General features: G+C 39.9%; 2 protein-coding genes and 1 non-coding gene across 6 annotated transcripts in view; all 3 read right to left on the minus strand.

Moving 5' to 3' along the window:
* LOC105683959 (collagen alpha-3(IX) chain-like) overlaps nucleotides 1-10,430 on the minus strand; it is a 29,135-nt gene extending 18,705 nt beyond the window's left edge. For all 4 annotated transcript variants that reach the window (XM_048649344.1, XM_048649342.1, XM_048649341.1 and 1 more), the window contains exons 1-2: nucleotides 10,106-10,430; nucleotides 4,062-4,161 (exon numbers count right to left, since the gene is read on the minus strand). In XM_048649344.1, coding sequence (XP_048505301.1) covers nucleotides 4,062-4,078 — 17 coding nt within the window. In that variant the 5' untranslated portion in view covers nucleotides 4,079-4,161; nucleotides 10,106-10,430. The remainder of the gene's footprint in view (nucleotides 1-4,061; nucleotides 4,162-10,105) is intronic.
* On the minus strand, nucleotides 2,739-2,811 carry Trnar-acg. The gene has a single exon. It is a non-coding gene; the product is annotated as a tRNA-Arg (tRNA).
* A 2,800-nt stretch (nucleotides 10,431-13,230) lies between the features above and the next one.
* On the minus strand, nucleotides 13,231-14,878 carry LOC105683960 (ATPase family AAA domain-containing protein 2-like). Its single transcript, XM_012396964.2, has 5 exons — nucleotides 14,379-14,878; nucleotides 14,152-14,300; nucleotides 13,809-14,078; nucleotides 13,506-13,697; nucleotides 13,231-13,417 (listed from the first exon to the last, which is right to left on the minus strand). The coding sequence occupies exons 1-5, from the start codon at nucleotides 14,530-14,532 to the stop codon at nucleotides 13,232-13,234; spliced, it is 951 nt and encodes a 316-aa protein (XP_012252387.2). The 5' UTR covers nucleotides 14,533-14,878; the 3' UTR covers nucleotide 13,231.
* Between the last annotated feature and the right edge of the window lie 441 nt (nucleotides 14,879-15,319).

Raw genomic sequence — 15,319 nt, forward strand, 5'->3', positions numbered from 1 at the left:
CAATTTTGAAACGTGACTGAAAACTGAAGCAATGATGAATCGGCAATTAGCCGATTCTGATCAACGTCTTTTTTTCAGCCCACTCTGTACGAGCACATCAAATTTATTTGGACGGAGCAAACTGTAGAAATTGTTGAATCTACAATCGTTCTATGGCACCGTAGGGCCAGAATTTGGGGGTACCTTCCTATACCTTATACCTTTTATCTAACGTCTTATGCCCACCGCTCGTATACACCTGATTATTCCTTTTATGGAGCATGGAAGGCATCCCTGTCACTATAGGTATAGATGGTGAGATGTGGTGTACGGGATCCGAATGTATCCAGGCTATACGTGTATCACGTTTCTCGCTTCTGTCCACGTGGCCTGAACCAGAGGCCACGTGTTTGCGCGTTATGGTAACTTCGGAGTCGAAATGTTCCACTTTCACTCCACACTGCAATCCTCCACCGAAAAGACCGATGCATCTAACAGGCCACGTTTTTTGAACGATGGTCAACGTGATCCGTGATATATGCATCACATGTACACGCTCCTGACAACCAAGATGAAAAGGTTTCGTGGCTCTTCCGATCGGGGAGTAATTCAATGGTTCCGTTCGAAAATTTCGATGGCGTTAATTCTCAACCCGAAAATTGAATCCTGGTAAACCAATGGAAGAACTGACCGGGTCAGACTCCCTTCGAAAAATAGTGTACGCGATACGCAGCGTGGTCCAGAGGAAATCATATGTACATGAGTATGTACGGCTAAGCAACGCGGAAACTTCCGTCATAGCCTTTGAAAAGTTTGACCACAAAAAGTCAACCTGCCAAGTTTTGAGTAATGGTAGACGCTCGAGTATACCGCGGCTTCTTCAACGCTGCGGTTTGTTCGAGCGTGGTTTTCGTGTGCAGCAGATGTTACCCGGGTAAATCATCGACGAAACACGTTGGAGATGAGGTACGGTGCTTAGCAGCTACACCTTAAACTGAAGCAGTTAATAATCTCGTACCTAATGAATTAATTACGCTGGTTAAGTCGACGTAAATACTTAGCCGGGTACACGACGAGCATCCAAAATCAGTGGCGTGCTCATAAATGACGATCATTCAAGTGTTGGGTGCTTAACGCTCTTGTATTGTGTAGAGGAGATAGAAAAAAGAAAAGAGAAAAAAAAAAAAAAAAGTCTGTGGTGTAATACCGAGAGTTCAGGGGATTACACGTCGTTCTCCGCCCTTGAAATTCAAACCGACGATGTCATTGAACCAGAAATGTGATTTTTTTATATCTGTTCGGACGAAGTCGTTGATTTATTTTTATAGCATAAATTAAGATCCGAGTAATCTCTACACAAAATCTCTTTGTCATAGTCATAAGATTCCGTATAATCATTGCATAATAATCGCATTACTCATGATCAAGTTGTAAGGATAATGGGAAACTTTAACTGCCCACGTATTCTTGGCACGCTCGTATTTTGAATATGGAAGAGAATCGGCGCGAGTAAAACACATCGGGATGACTCGATGATCACGAACACATCGGAGAGGGGCAGTTGACTTACGTCCAACTTTGGAAATGTCCGGTTTTTTTTTCAACGAATAGGCTTCGAGATTATTTTACCACCCTTTTGTAGAAGGATTTATATTTCGTCGATGTAGCTGCGACATTGATCGTGCTGCTCAAGGAAAGGACGTTGACGATCGTCACCGATCTGATTGATCCAAAATTGTGTGTCAAAGTCAAGATGATAATACCTTGATACGAGAAAGAATAAAAAAGGAATAATCTATCTTTTAAATGGATACGAAATGGCTGAAAATATGATGGTAAAAAGAGAAATGTGAATCGTGCAAAACTCGATGGCCTCTGGGCTGAAAAAAATCCGTTGAACTATGTGGCATTGAAAAGAAGAAATGGAGCGGTACGTAAGTAGTGTTCTAGCGAACGAGAACTCGTACTTAAGAATTACACGCATTTCTATACCCGTAAATCACGGAAAATCCATACCCTCGAACAATTTACTTGTATTATGAAATTCTTGAGAATGATATCGTAATTTGCGGAGGAATGGAAGATATTATGATATAGCAAGGCCTGTCATCTTGTGCTGACGTCGTACTTTATTTCTTGTGTAACAAAATCGACGTTCGAGAAGACAAGACTAGATGAAAAAAAGATGAACTTTTGCCATGGTAGCTAAACAATAAGAAAAATAATAATCTGCTGTGAAAATATATGAACGAATCGAGATAAATAAACGTAAGAAAATGCTATCGTGATGCTGACACGATCATGGTCTATCTGGAGATAAAATAGATCTTATCACTCTTTCAGAATTGGAAATAATTATTGCGGAAGTTCATGGCTGTCATCTGAAGTTCCAATGATTATGTTAGACTGGCATCTTCGAATGTTGCAATCGATAAACACACTCGAAAACGTGCAGACGAGCAACTGTAGAGAGTTACGTATGTTCGCATTCATCCGTGCTTTAGTCTAGCCTGCTGTCTGCTGATGTGTGTGGTTAGTTGTATGTGGGCTATATTAAGCCATGCGACCAAAGTGGTTATCAAAAGTGTGTGTGAGAACGAATGATACGCGCCGCGCACGCGCTCGCACCCAAATCATGGGAAGAATAATTAATATTTAGGCATGATTCATTAACCGGACAAAAATGTCAGGTCACTTTACACGCGATCGTTCGCGATGATGAGCTTTTTTTGATTTTCTAATGAACAAAAAAATTTTCGCGATCCTGCCAGGATTCGAACCTGGAATCTTCTGATCCGTAGTCAGACGCGTTATCCGTTGCGCCACAGGACCTTATTGTAACACTTAGCAATCTGTAGAGTACTAATTCGGAGCAGTTTAATCTCAAAATAAAGATATGCAACAGGAAAATTGATAATACTGACTCGAATACAGATTACCGATGGTCAGAAACGATTAAAAAGTCCAAGAAATACTCGGAACAACGATGAAAAGGAATTTGTGTCCCGCGCGCACGATGCTTTCGAACACATTGAAATATCTAATTCAATAAGCGCCATCGTATCACGTTAATATATTCAAAAATTTGAATACCATGAGCTTGAGCGTTGACACTTCACGTATGGGTATCAATTACCATGACAAAATCATAACTTTTTCATTACCATATCATACAGTCTGAAAATAATAAAGTAATCATAATTTCAATCAATTCGAACCGCAGCGGCACGTTTTTTCTGTTGTACTACAAGTGTCGCAAAACCATAAAGAATGATATAATATAGGGCATACAAAATGTTTTTATGTGACGCACATAATATCAGGAATAGATAGACGAGCGCGTTATATTTGCGACCTTAAACAGCACTTGACATTCCCCTGATGAACCATTATCAGTAACTGGTCGCAATTAATTAATTACCGCACGAATTGCTGCTGTGCCCAGAACCCTGCGGCTCGTAATTTAATCAAACAGAGAGACAGTCGGCACTTGCCGTTTGATTTAGGGTTCGATCGATCGTTATTGAATAATATTCTGCAAAATACACGAAGAGAATGAGGAGAAGAGAAGCTCCGCATACTTCATACACTTCCTGCAGCCTCTGCATTCGTCAAATTCGCTCAACGGTCAGGAATGTCTGGAATTTCAAGAGTCGCTTCGCGCTTCCCGGGTACATTTAAACGATTGTATTTGTTGTTTTAGTGGTCCGTTGGAGAGTCCTTGATAATTTGAAAATGTGCAGATGCGAACCATACAAATCTGCGAGTCATAATATCTGCATGTTCAAAGCTGAGGTGGAAAACAATCTAAATTGTTTTGACGTAGTACGGGAAATGCGTGCCACATGACGAAATTTCCGGGACAACGCTGCGGCTATTGTTAAAAAAAATTCACCACCGCTCCCACAGGGAAAGTTGCAGTGCTCCACAGTTACAATATAATAACAAGCCGCAAACCACAAAAAAGTTTACCTATAATTATATACACGTATGTATAGCGCACATGGACCAGTAAAATATAACTGATAAATTGCGTACTCCTCGCATTAACATTAACGATCAAATATTGGGTGGATCCTCACCTCTTGGCATGTGGCATCTTCTTTCCCTCGGTTGACGTATTATGCACTAGAAACCGGAAGTAGCGGACGGCCTCATCGTCGCGTGGCCAAGAGTGCGTACCTGAAAACAAATTACCTATTTGTTTCGTCTTTGAAGGGATATTCGAGGAAAAGGGTGAGTCCGAAGGCTCGTTCTATATCGATGTCGTCGTTTCGCGACTCGTCATTCATTTTATACCTGAGCATTTCTGCATGACGTCACTCTGCAAAAGAATGAGACTGTTCAGCCCCACAGGTTCTCACTAATCCTATTCAGGAAAATATGCAAACGGCATTCTGAAGACTCTATTTAAGTCGAAACTAAAGCTTTGAATGATTAAACTTTCAATTGGGTGCATAAAAATAGACAAGTCAAACGAAACGCTAAGGGCATTGTACCAGTTACACAATACCGTGCATATAACATCAGCGTTAGAACGTTGTAGGTAGAATGAATTTGCGGCGAACATGCACATGTCATTTATACGAACTTCAGTTCCGTCAATCAGTTCGGTGAATTCTGCGATTTATAAAAAATCAGCGCTAATCTTGCGAAAAAATTACCGGGGCCTCGATAAATGTTGGTGGAATATTTTTGCCTCATGTGCACATTCCCGTTAATAAAAGATGTGAAAATTGCCGGTATCGCTGAAAGAGGACTATAATAACATCAGATACGACGATATTGAGCATTCTAAAGGTTACGGGACAGATGAGCCGATGATCGTTATTATCCGTATTGTAAACACAGGATCGTGTCAACTACGGTACGAAATAAACAAAGGTTCGATCATGGTAGGTAATTTCTAAGGAGCCAATTATGAAAACTAATTGGGGTCAAAGGGCACGTCATAAAACCTGAAGGAAGATCTTTAGAAATTCACCGAGAAACAGCGAACTCTACTATTGTTAATATATCCATTGTACAAGTTATAAAATATTGAGTAAACGTTGTCCGACTTTATGAATCATCGAAGCATCAATATGGCCCATAGAGGCAACCGCTTTGCGGGTCAAACGTAGTTCAAGTGTCGTGATGCATGGTAGTGGGATTTCGTGAAAAGAAAAATCGTGTTAGAGTTTAACGTTCTTCGCTTGAACAACGTGTAGAGCATATTCTAGCACGGTAGGAAGTGTTGATGTGATAATTGTCGGTGTTGACTGGTTTCTGTTTTTTAGACAGATGCAGATATTTTCTGGAACGCTTGTACATGAAATTCAGGAGTGAAAGAGAAGGTCGGTTTTGATTGTGAGATAAAGAGAGTGAGGTCGTATCGTATCTGCATGAGTTTGTTGGATGTCGAGGGTACAGGAGAGCAGTTTAAAACATCCCTCGAAAAACACTACACATAGGTATGTGTTTCATACAGATAATTTACTGTTAATCTTCTGTTGAAAAGAAAATGGTGCCAAAAAGGAGACGATAAAGTGAAGATAAAGTAAAGAACAGGATATGAACTCATTCATCGCTCATCAACCGGCTGCAAGAAGATGAAATAAAGAGAGTGCAATGTCAACACTTTTTCGACAAAAGCGAAATCGAGTCTGACGCTGTCTGAAGAAAAGGAAGAAAAACCAAAAAGGTATTTCGAAAATGTAAAATTGAACTTGGGGCCAAAGAAGGTAGAGCCATCTCTTATCACTGGCGGAAACAGATATCAGTCACATGACCATTCAACGGTCCCCTCTACAACGACAAAGAAATACCCCCACTTTCCGTTGCTGTTTTTCCAAATGCGTCTTTGTTGCCATAACGTTAGGAGGTGATGTCGTGCGGTCATCTACAGAGGTAATCGAGTTATGGTTGTAATTAACCGACCTGCTGTGTTTGGCTAACATCACATTTGACTGATGTGGTAATCTTTCATTTTGTTTGTTCGCCGACGTCATTTGGCAAGTCAGTTTACCCCTGCTCAACACGTGCTACCGGTGGTAGTCTTGCGGTCTTTCCTCCGCTTGCTTTTGGAACATTTCTACGTAAGAAGACCATTGTTCTGATTACTTCTGAGATTATATTTAAGATTTTTTTCCAAATTTCTCATGCTTACCTTGACTCTACGTATTATTCATTAGTTTCAAGGATAAGATTGCCGTTTAATGTTATTCAATGTTATTCTCAAAGTATTTATCTAAGAAGTATGAGTTCAATGCGTTGCATGTAATACCCCAGTGAAGTTCTATTAAATTTTTAGCCGACGAAGCACACTCATTTATCGTATTGACTATGCACAAAAATACCATAATGTATCGGTGTAAAAATTGCGGAATTCAATTCGATAAATTGGCAGCTTATAGGGGTCACAGAAATAAAGAACACTCGAGATATTCCTGCTCGGAGTGTAATAAGGTCTTCGGGCGAAGAAAAAAATATCTTTATCACATACGTTTTTGCCGATCACGAAGAAATTATAACAATTATCAACGTCGTGATTCTGATCGTGAACCAAAAATTGGCCTATTGCAAAACAAACTAATGCGGATTGTTACCGCGAAGGAGCTGGACGCGAAGTTTGATTCTTATTTGAACAGAAAATTTGGAAAAAAAGGATTTCTTACTTCCGAAAAAATGTGTAAATTCTGTTCCTCGACCTTCGCTGTGGCCTCGGATTTCGCGAATCACATAAGAGACCACTATAAAGCAATAGTTTTAGATGCTACCGAGGTGAAATCAAAAATCGACTTCATGCATCTCATGGGATTAAAGATTAGAGAAAATACCATGGCAGACAATGATGAAGAACGATCGAGAAATCAAATAACCGAATGCAAGGTCGTGATTATCGGCGAACGTTGTGAAATTTGCGATAAATTTTTCAAGTGTCGGACAGACCTCGATGCTCACAGAAAAAAGAGCCACCCGCCATATGAACGAAATAAAGTAACGCTCGTCCTCAAAATTGGCGAAGAAATAATTTCGAGGATTCCTATGAAACGGTCTTATCTACGAAGTATCGAGAAGCCGCAGTCGAGACGTCAATCGCACGAAATTCACAAGACCCCGGAACCTTCCCTAGGGCCGAGCTTAAAAGAGAAAGACATGGAAACTACCGACTCGTCGTCAGGCCTCGAGTCTGCTTCTGACGTTGAAAAGTTCGGATCAAGCCCAGATTGGCCGCTCATTCTCAACGAAAACTTACAATCAGCAATAACTTCGGAGAATCGTAGCTGGGCCTCACGTACGCGCAACAACACGAACCAGATCAGCGGTAATATGAGACGGCATGAAGAGGCAAGGGAAAAGGAAATCGTTGACGAACTCGAACTCGATACTCTGGACAGAGGCAGAGACATTTTTTATCCAGAGTCAGATTTTGAGAAAGGATCGTGGAACTTGGAATTCGGACGCATTTATTCGGACGATTTTCTAACGCCGAGCAACTTGCGATTTTCGGGGCAGCTTAAAGACAATATGTCCGATAAGTTTGAAAACTCGTTACATCCGATGCTGAAGACTGAAGAAGAAGGAGTTGATGGGAGTGACGAAAGGAACTGTTTCTGCATCGGGTCGAATCAACAGAGACCAATTCCATCTCCGAGGGGGAGAAGTTTGTGGGAACAGGAATACTACGCGATATTGAACGACGAGAACGGAAATCTTCACGAAATGTGTATTCACGGATCTCCGCCTTCCTGCAAATACGGATTTGAACCGAAAACTGAGCATTTCGATGATAGTTTTTCACCGGATGAAATGAGCTACGGGGTTCAGGTCAAAGAGAAAAACAACAACAGAAGTTATACTCAGAACGTCGATGAATCGTACACCACCACAACCGGATATACCGACGCCATTATGGTAGAAAAGGAAGCAACGGATGCTAGTACCATCCATTCCCAATGTATTGGCAACCCAGGCAACGCGAATTCTTTCAGACTTTCGGATAATTCGCTTTTGGAAACTAGTGAGGCATATGTCGCTAAGATTGGAGAGTGTTCAAGAGTGCTCATCAAGGAAGAATTGATGATAGACGACGGCATTATTTACGCTAGCGAAACCGTGGGATAAACAAAACGGCAATTGTCTCTAGGTGCGAGTACGAATTCAGCCGGACCACGCGATGGAACCAAGGAACCACAGTATCCACGCGTATCCGCATCGTGCTTGAAAAAAGCTATACGTTATACTAACAGCAACTGTGATTACAAATGTGTTATTATGTATAAATACTCCAGTATAAATATGCAAAAGACAAGTTATTTTATCATAATTACTTGTTTTTGGCTTTGCTTTTAATTTCTTTCTGAATATTATTTCATCGCCGAAATGATGGAATATCTTTTTTCTTTTTACTTTTATATTTCTACCATAAGTTTAAAACGAAAAATAGTCTGACTAGAGTCTAGTTTTCCGAATAGTACGATTAGTAATGTTACTCGCCAAACACTTGGGTCTCACACTGTACAAGCATATGCATGTTGCATTTATTTTAAATATCTGTTGCATTTATCTTGAATATATATATTTTTACCATGATCTCCAAAGTTTTAATAATCTACAAGGGTTGAATTTTTATATACGGGTATAATGAGAGTACGGTGTGACTGGCGGACAGAAACGTTTGTACAACTCATCGATATAGCAATGAGTGTGTTTACTATGTAATAGTTTGCGATGTTATCTGAGTACCGAATTGAGGCTCATAATCTTGTTATTACTGTTAACTTAATTTTATTAATTTTATATGAAAAAATGTTCTCCAAAAAATATTTCTGTCGGAGCATCATATTACAGTATTTTTTACTTCATAAATGTGTATTTACTTTTCCTTCCGAATTAATCTCGTACCAGAACAATTTGTCACGGATTGATGATGAAAAAGTATCGAAATCCGAGTCGCTAAGTTCATCACGTGCGATGTATTTTAGCGATTATCACTGACCGTGAGATCGTACCTCAAAACGAGACGTCTACCTCGTGTGCCCACGCGAAAGAAGTCTATGGGACAACTGGAATGTAATATCATCAATCTGACGAATGCATACATATCCAGGACGATCCGTCAGACTTTTCTATGTGTTTACGCACATCTTCGCACCACGTACATTATATGTTTACGGGGTGTTCTGAGATGATAGTATAAACACAGTTACTCTGCAGATGGGTGAGGTCAGGATGTCTCATCCATCGCGGAGTAAAAGGGTCGTCCACGTATAAAATAACATGCGAAGCCTACCAGATCATGTTCCGGAAGAAAACAAAATAAAAATAAAAATAAGGAAAAAAAACTGTCGTCAATCGCAATCGTTGAGCGATGCGAAGTGATAGAATTGAACTCCATTTTTTTGAGCAAACTACAAGCAATGAGCGTATGTAGTCCATTTCCATTGCGAGTAGTACCGCTAACGGATTTCAAATGAATTTAATTAGGAGCCGGTAAAAATCACAAAAATCTTGAAGATTTGAAACAGTGTGAAAGAATTTGTTTATCTTGGCTAGATGCTACTCCGATAGAGAGATAAAAGGGCTCGCTATCCTCCCGTGGACTAGTAGAATGAAATTAAAAAAAAATCTGTAGTCAGAGAGACTGACTTTTTGTTCCAAAAACTACGCGGCTCTTGAATGATCTCAATCAATGGAAATTGACAATATTTTCATTAGAGCATTCGATTTCCCATAAACAGGAAACTGTAAACCGTAAGATCTCTTTTAGGATCTAACTCCTCGGATCGGACCGATTTCCACTCGATTCAAGTCTGTAACCTACGCAAATCACCTACGTGATCTGGTCAGACGAATCGAGACATTAACGGTTGTTCGAATCCGATAGCTGACATTAGAATTATTGGCTTTTTCGGAAAATCGAATTCGCTAATAATGCCCTATGTCAGCATCGTAGCTGATATGACCTCAGCTATGACTTTTGCGTACCTCGATCGACAGTGTCATCAATTTGGAATAAACGCGAGTGAAACCAGTTCCTATTTTGATATGGATCGTCAGACCATCGATCATAGTTTTGACTGAATTGAATCAGAGTGTTCATCCGAAAGAATGAAAAAAATACTGAAGCTTTGTAAATACTCACATCGATGATTCCTCCGTGCTCACTGGAACCGAATCGAAATTTTCTACGTTTCACCTGAACTCTTTTTTTCTGCCACTTCACACTCGGAGCAAATGAACAATAATTTTTGGGGAAAAAAGGAAACGGAAAAAGTAGCGAAGAGAATGAAAAATGATGATCACTTCGAACGGAAGGCTGCACTGTTTGGTACCGGATATTCAAAGAGATAAAATGCTCCTTCTTCTTCACGTCTTCAGACGGTTCTTCTCAAACTCTCTGTAAAGTGGACCGCAGTTCCCGGCTGCCCGGCGCGAACTGATAAGGCCCCATGTCCGCGGTCGGGTCTCTACCTCTGGAGATTCGATCCAACCATGATCCAACCTCCCTGCAGCAGTCTCCGCTAGTTCTCCGCTGTTCTCCCCGTCGCGGACTATTGTCGCTGTGCCTACAAGCACATCCTATGATAGGATTGAAAGGACCTAACCGACTCGGAGATTTGACCAATTTCGACGACACCGTACTGTAAAGTTGACCCCAACATGAAACGATGAAAAAAAAAACGAAATTGCCTCAACCGCTCGAAATCTGATCGACGTGTCTGAAATTCGAGAGGGATCGGATTAATGCGAAGCGTTACACGCTCCGATTTATCACATGTGTATAGTACATACACCGGGTCAGTGTCCAGATTTGATGAGGATGTCAGGGTGGAAGGAGGAACATAAAAAAACGAGTATGCGGAAACCAGAAAAAGACACTCTGTTATCTGGGGTATCGGATTCGTAACAGAAAAGGCAACTGAGAGTCGACACATCCGTTAAATCTGACATCTGATTTTGTGAACCGAATCTATATGAAGAAGAATCACATCAGAGATCAGATTTTACGGAAATATAGACAAAAGGAGAAATACCATCTTCGCAATGTGATTCAGGTCACACATCTTATTATCATGCAATTTGCTTCACGTCCGAGAAGCTGGTCGGTTTATATCTGGTTTACGTTGTTTATAATTATCAATCACGATCGGGTACACATACCTGTAGACGATTCAAAAAATGAATACCAGATGCGTAGATAAACTATTCAAATAGAGATAAACAACGTTCCTTCGCGAATCATTTGTCTAACCACGAGTGACCAATTATTTGGACAAGATTAGCAAGTCTTCTATAATAATCAACTTTGGTTGAATAATTTCAAAACCCTCTGTCCAAAATACAGACGAAATTTACCTACGCAAATATACTATGCGTACCGTTTCTTTGTCGATAAAAATTAAAAGTATACCGACTCATCCTGTATGGGTGAGGTGAGCTATTTAATCACTATCGATACACCGTACATTTACACGTTATTGACAGAAATTAAAAAAAAAAACAGGTACAGAAACGACGATCTTAAACGATCGAAACATGAAAACAAAACAGATTTTTTTTACAACACTTCGTGTGACCGTCCATTCAGGGAATTAATTTATCATTAATTAGGGCAATTAAAGGTATTACCTTCAGGATGGTAGCTCTAAGGACTACGGCGATTAGTTGTCTTTATTGGGTTTGGCTTTCGACTCTTGTGATTCTTGAAACGTGCTCAAACATTTGTTGATCGCTGAAAACGTGTCGCTGTCCTGTTTTTCAGCGTACCCATCGAGCATTGAGAAGAGGTTTTCGAGTTGATGAGTTGTCCATCCACGCGTAATGGTGACTGCTTTTCGTAATAGTTCGGATGTTTGTCCATCTGTTAGACTTTTGGGTTTGCATGTTCTCGTCGGATCTATAGCCGCTGATTCCAATAACTTCTGTCGCTTGGCAGGAGATGACCGTTCCATCCCCGCATTCAATTCTCTCTTGACCGGAGCAGCTGTTTCTCCGTTTAAGAAACAGGTCGAAATTAGAATTTTGTTTCTAGCTGTCTCTATACATGAACGTGCGTAATACGTTTCATTTTTATTATTTACCTGACTTTGTTTGTGGGGCCGAATGAAGCGATTGCACGGTATTAAGTTTTTTCCAGGTTCTGCAATTTTCTCGTCTTGATCTCCGAGGTAGAGTTACTTCGGTCGGATCTTTAAATATATCACCATTATATTGCAGTGAAAAATTCGAATACTTAGCTAAACTGGGAGTCGAAAATATTAGAAGTGTTGACTTTTATGTTAGACGACGTGGCGTCTATCGGAATTGGATATACCTGACTTTTTTTCTGCGGTGGAATGGGCTGATTGAACAGTGCTTGGCTTCTTTCTCGACTTATTTCCAGTCTTCATTCTCGTCGGTTTCAGAATTTCTATGATCGCTAAGAGGTTCGTAATAAAATAATTTAAAACATCGACTGTGCGGGGAAAATCTTAAAAATAATCAATCAAGAGCCGTACAAGTAGAGGACTTCTGAGTTACATCGCCCATCCCTGAATTATCTCGATTAAACAGTTGCTCGAAAAATCCTCGACGTTCCAATGTTCCTGGATATTTTACTTCGTACGACTCGCCTTGATATTCGTTGTACAATGATTTAATCTAGCAATGAGTGATTTTCTAAATTGATTAGAACATCCAAGATTGAAATGAAGATGAAATGAAGGAGGTCCGAATCCACCACGGATATAATTTTTTAATCGAGATATTTAGTTTTTACGTACCTCAACCGGTAGCTTACTGTAAATACAAGTAGCGGTTGTCAAAATCAGTATTGGGACGGAACTATCCATTCGAGATATCAGGGAAGTGAAGACGACCCGAGCTGGTTCGTCAACCAAATTCCACCAAGCCAAAATGTCGGGGACATATAACAACGACGGAAGAGTACGTCGCGACTCTTTCACTCGCTGCGGAAAAACCGTGTCCTATTAATTACCGTTAATATTCAATCAATACGTTCGTGGATCTAAATTCTAACTTGGATGATCGCTTCCTCAGCCGCACGACCTGTAACTTCAAATAATGTCGTGATATCCAAAACATGGCAAGGTAAATGTTCTAAAGCATGAAGAATTGCTGGGCCCAAGTGTCGAGTGTGAGAATCGTCTTCGCCGTAAAGTAAGAGTCGCGGAGAATTCGAAGACCTCGATGCAGCTATTCCAGTTCTGAAAAATTGTTTCGAAGCAATATTTCGTTGTAAAAATAAACACGGGATTATCATGTTTCCTTACACCACATCAGAAGTTAACATATCTGGTGGGCAGAGATTTTTCAGTTTGCACATGATATTAGCCAAGGTATCTTCTAACAATGGTTGAATCCTCTTCGGGAGACATCTAATCGCTGTTACTGCGATTCGATGCGATGCTGGAATAATATTTTGCTGAGCATTCAAGAAATCCTGCTTCTCTACCTGTCCGAGAAAAAAATGACGAAAATTTCATCAATCGCACTCGCACATTGTGAATAAATTGGAAAATAGCTGCAAATAACTGATTTACCTTAAGAGATCTGTCATTGATCTGAAACTTCGACTTGGACGTATAAATTTGAGGATAAGTTCTCCGAACGCAACTCATAACTGCTTCTGCACAAATTGCTTGCAAATCACTGCCACAAAATCCTATAGTTTTTGCTGCTAAGTAAGACAAAAATTTTTGCGATGGCTTTTGCCTCCAACTTTCAATGTGCACCTATCGACAATTTTAAATGTTATATTCTCAGCTAATCTCTCTACGAACGGCATAGTAAAGTATCGTTACTCCGTTAAGTAGAATTTCTTATACATATATCTATGCGGTTACCGACAAAATGGCCTTTCTTGCATTGTAAGACGGTAACGGAAAGTACAATTCCTTGTCGAATCTACCCGGACGTCTAAGAGCAGGATCTATCGCGTCCAATCGATTTGTCGATCCGATCACGATGACTTCTGAATTATTGTCCAAGCCATCCATTAGTGCTAAAAGAGTGGTTACTACGCTAGCGTGTACGTAATCTTGATGGCCTGATCGTATCGGGGCTAAGCCGTCAACTTCGTCGAAAAAAATAATGCACGGCCTCAACTGATGAGCCTGCATGTCATATGATAATTATTACTTTGGAAATAATTGATGAACGACTTGAAAATTTAGTTAATTTCCTCACTGTTTGAAAAATCTGTTGTAATTTTTTTTCGCTCTCGCCTACCCATTTGCTGAGGCAGTCAGATCCTTTGCGGGAAATAAAGGAGACTTTTCTCTCGGCGTTACTGCATTCTGTAGCTAAAGCTCCAGCTACCAAAGTTTTCCCCGTACCTTTGGGAAAAATTTTCCACAAACTTGTGGAGGTAATCCGTATTTTGTCCTAAGATAGATTGTTCTTTGTAACATTACCTGGAGGGCCATAAAACAAAAGTCCACGTGGTGGTTTCAAATTGAATTTGGCGTAAATATCCCCGTACATCAATGGGAACAGTACGGTTTCCTTTAATATTTGGATGTGCTTCTGCAGACCTCCTACGCAGCTGAAATCTTTTCCCTTTGACATTGTCGTGTATATTACCAGAGAAAAAAAAAATACTGACTAGTCTAGTTATGCCAAATTGATTATTTTCTATCTAATTAAAAGGGCACAAGCAATGTTGGTGTGAATTTGAATGTAGTTTGGCGTGTTTCAAAAACTGCTCGAGGTATTCGAAGAGCAGTTTTGGCTTGGCTGAAGTTTAAACAAATCTTTTACTGAAATTTATCTATAACTAGGAATCAGGTGTTTTCACGATTTAATTTCATGTTTTTGACGTTTCATCAAACGAGCATTTTTAAAACATATGAACTGGAGTTCCAGCGCGTGACAAATATCGAAAAACTACGACTACTAGAGTGCATGATCGTACTTCGCTAGATAGCAGGAGGTGGTAGCATATGTTATTTTTTTTTTGCAAAAGTTTATAAGATGCGCCATGAATTGATTTCATAAAATTCTTAGAAAATTGCGGTTTCTTTTTATTCATATAGAGCTTTTTACGACAATAAAGTGGACTTAATAGTTAAAATAAATAAGGCAGTGTATATTCTTTCTGTCGTTTACAACTTACAAATAGCGTCGTGTTCTTTTACGTAGGTTTAAAGATGTCACCTACTACGATGTATCAAATTACTACGTGTTCATCGATTTAAGGACGGCGCTAATGAAATACATTGCTAGCGTTTGTTGAAATTCACATACTCTGTCTAGATGTACGAGCTTATTATATAACAGGTGACAGCCCAAAAGATATTTTTGATCTATGGTATATCTAATGAATTACTTAGAAATAATTTGTTCGGCAGTGTTC

This window comes from Athalia rosae, chromosome 2, assembly GCF_917208135.1.
Source record: "Athalia rosae chromosome 2, iyAthRosa1.1, whole genome shotgun sequence".
Lineage (NCBI taxonomy): Eukaryota > Metazoa > Arthropoda > Insecta > Hymenoptera > Athaliidae > Athalia > Athalia rosae.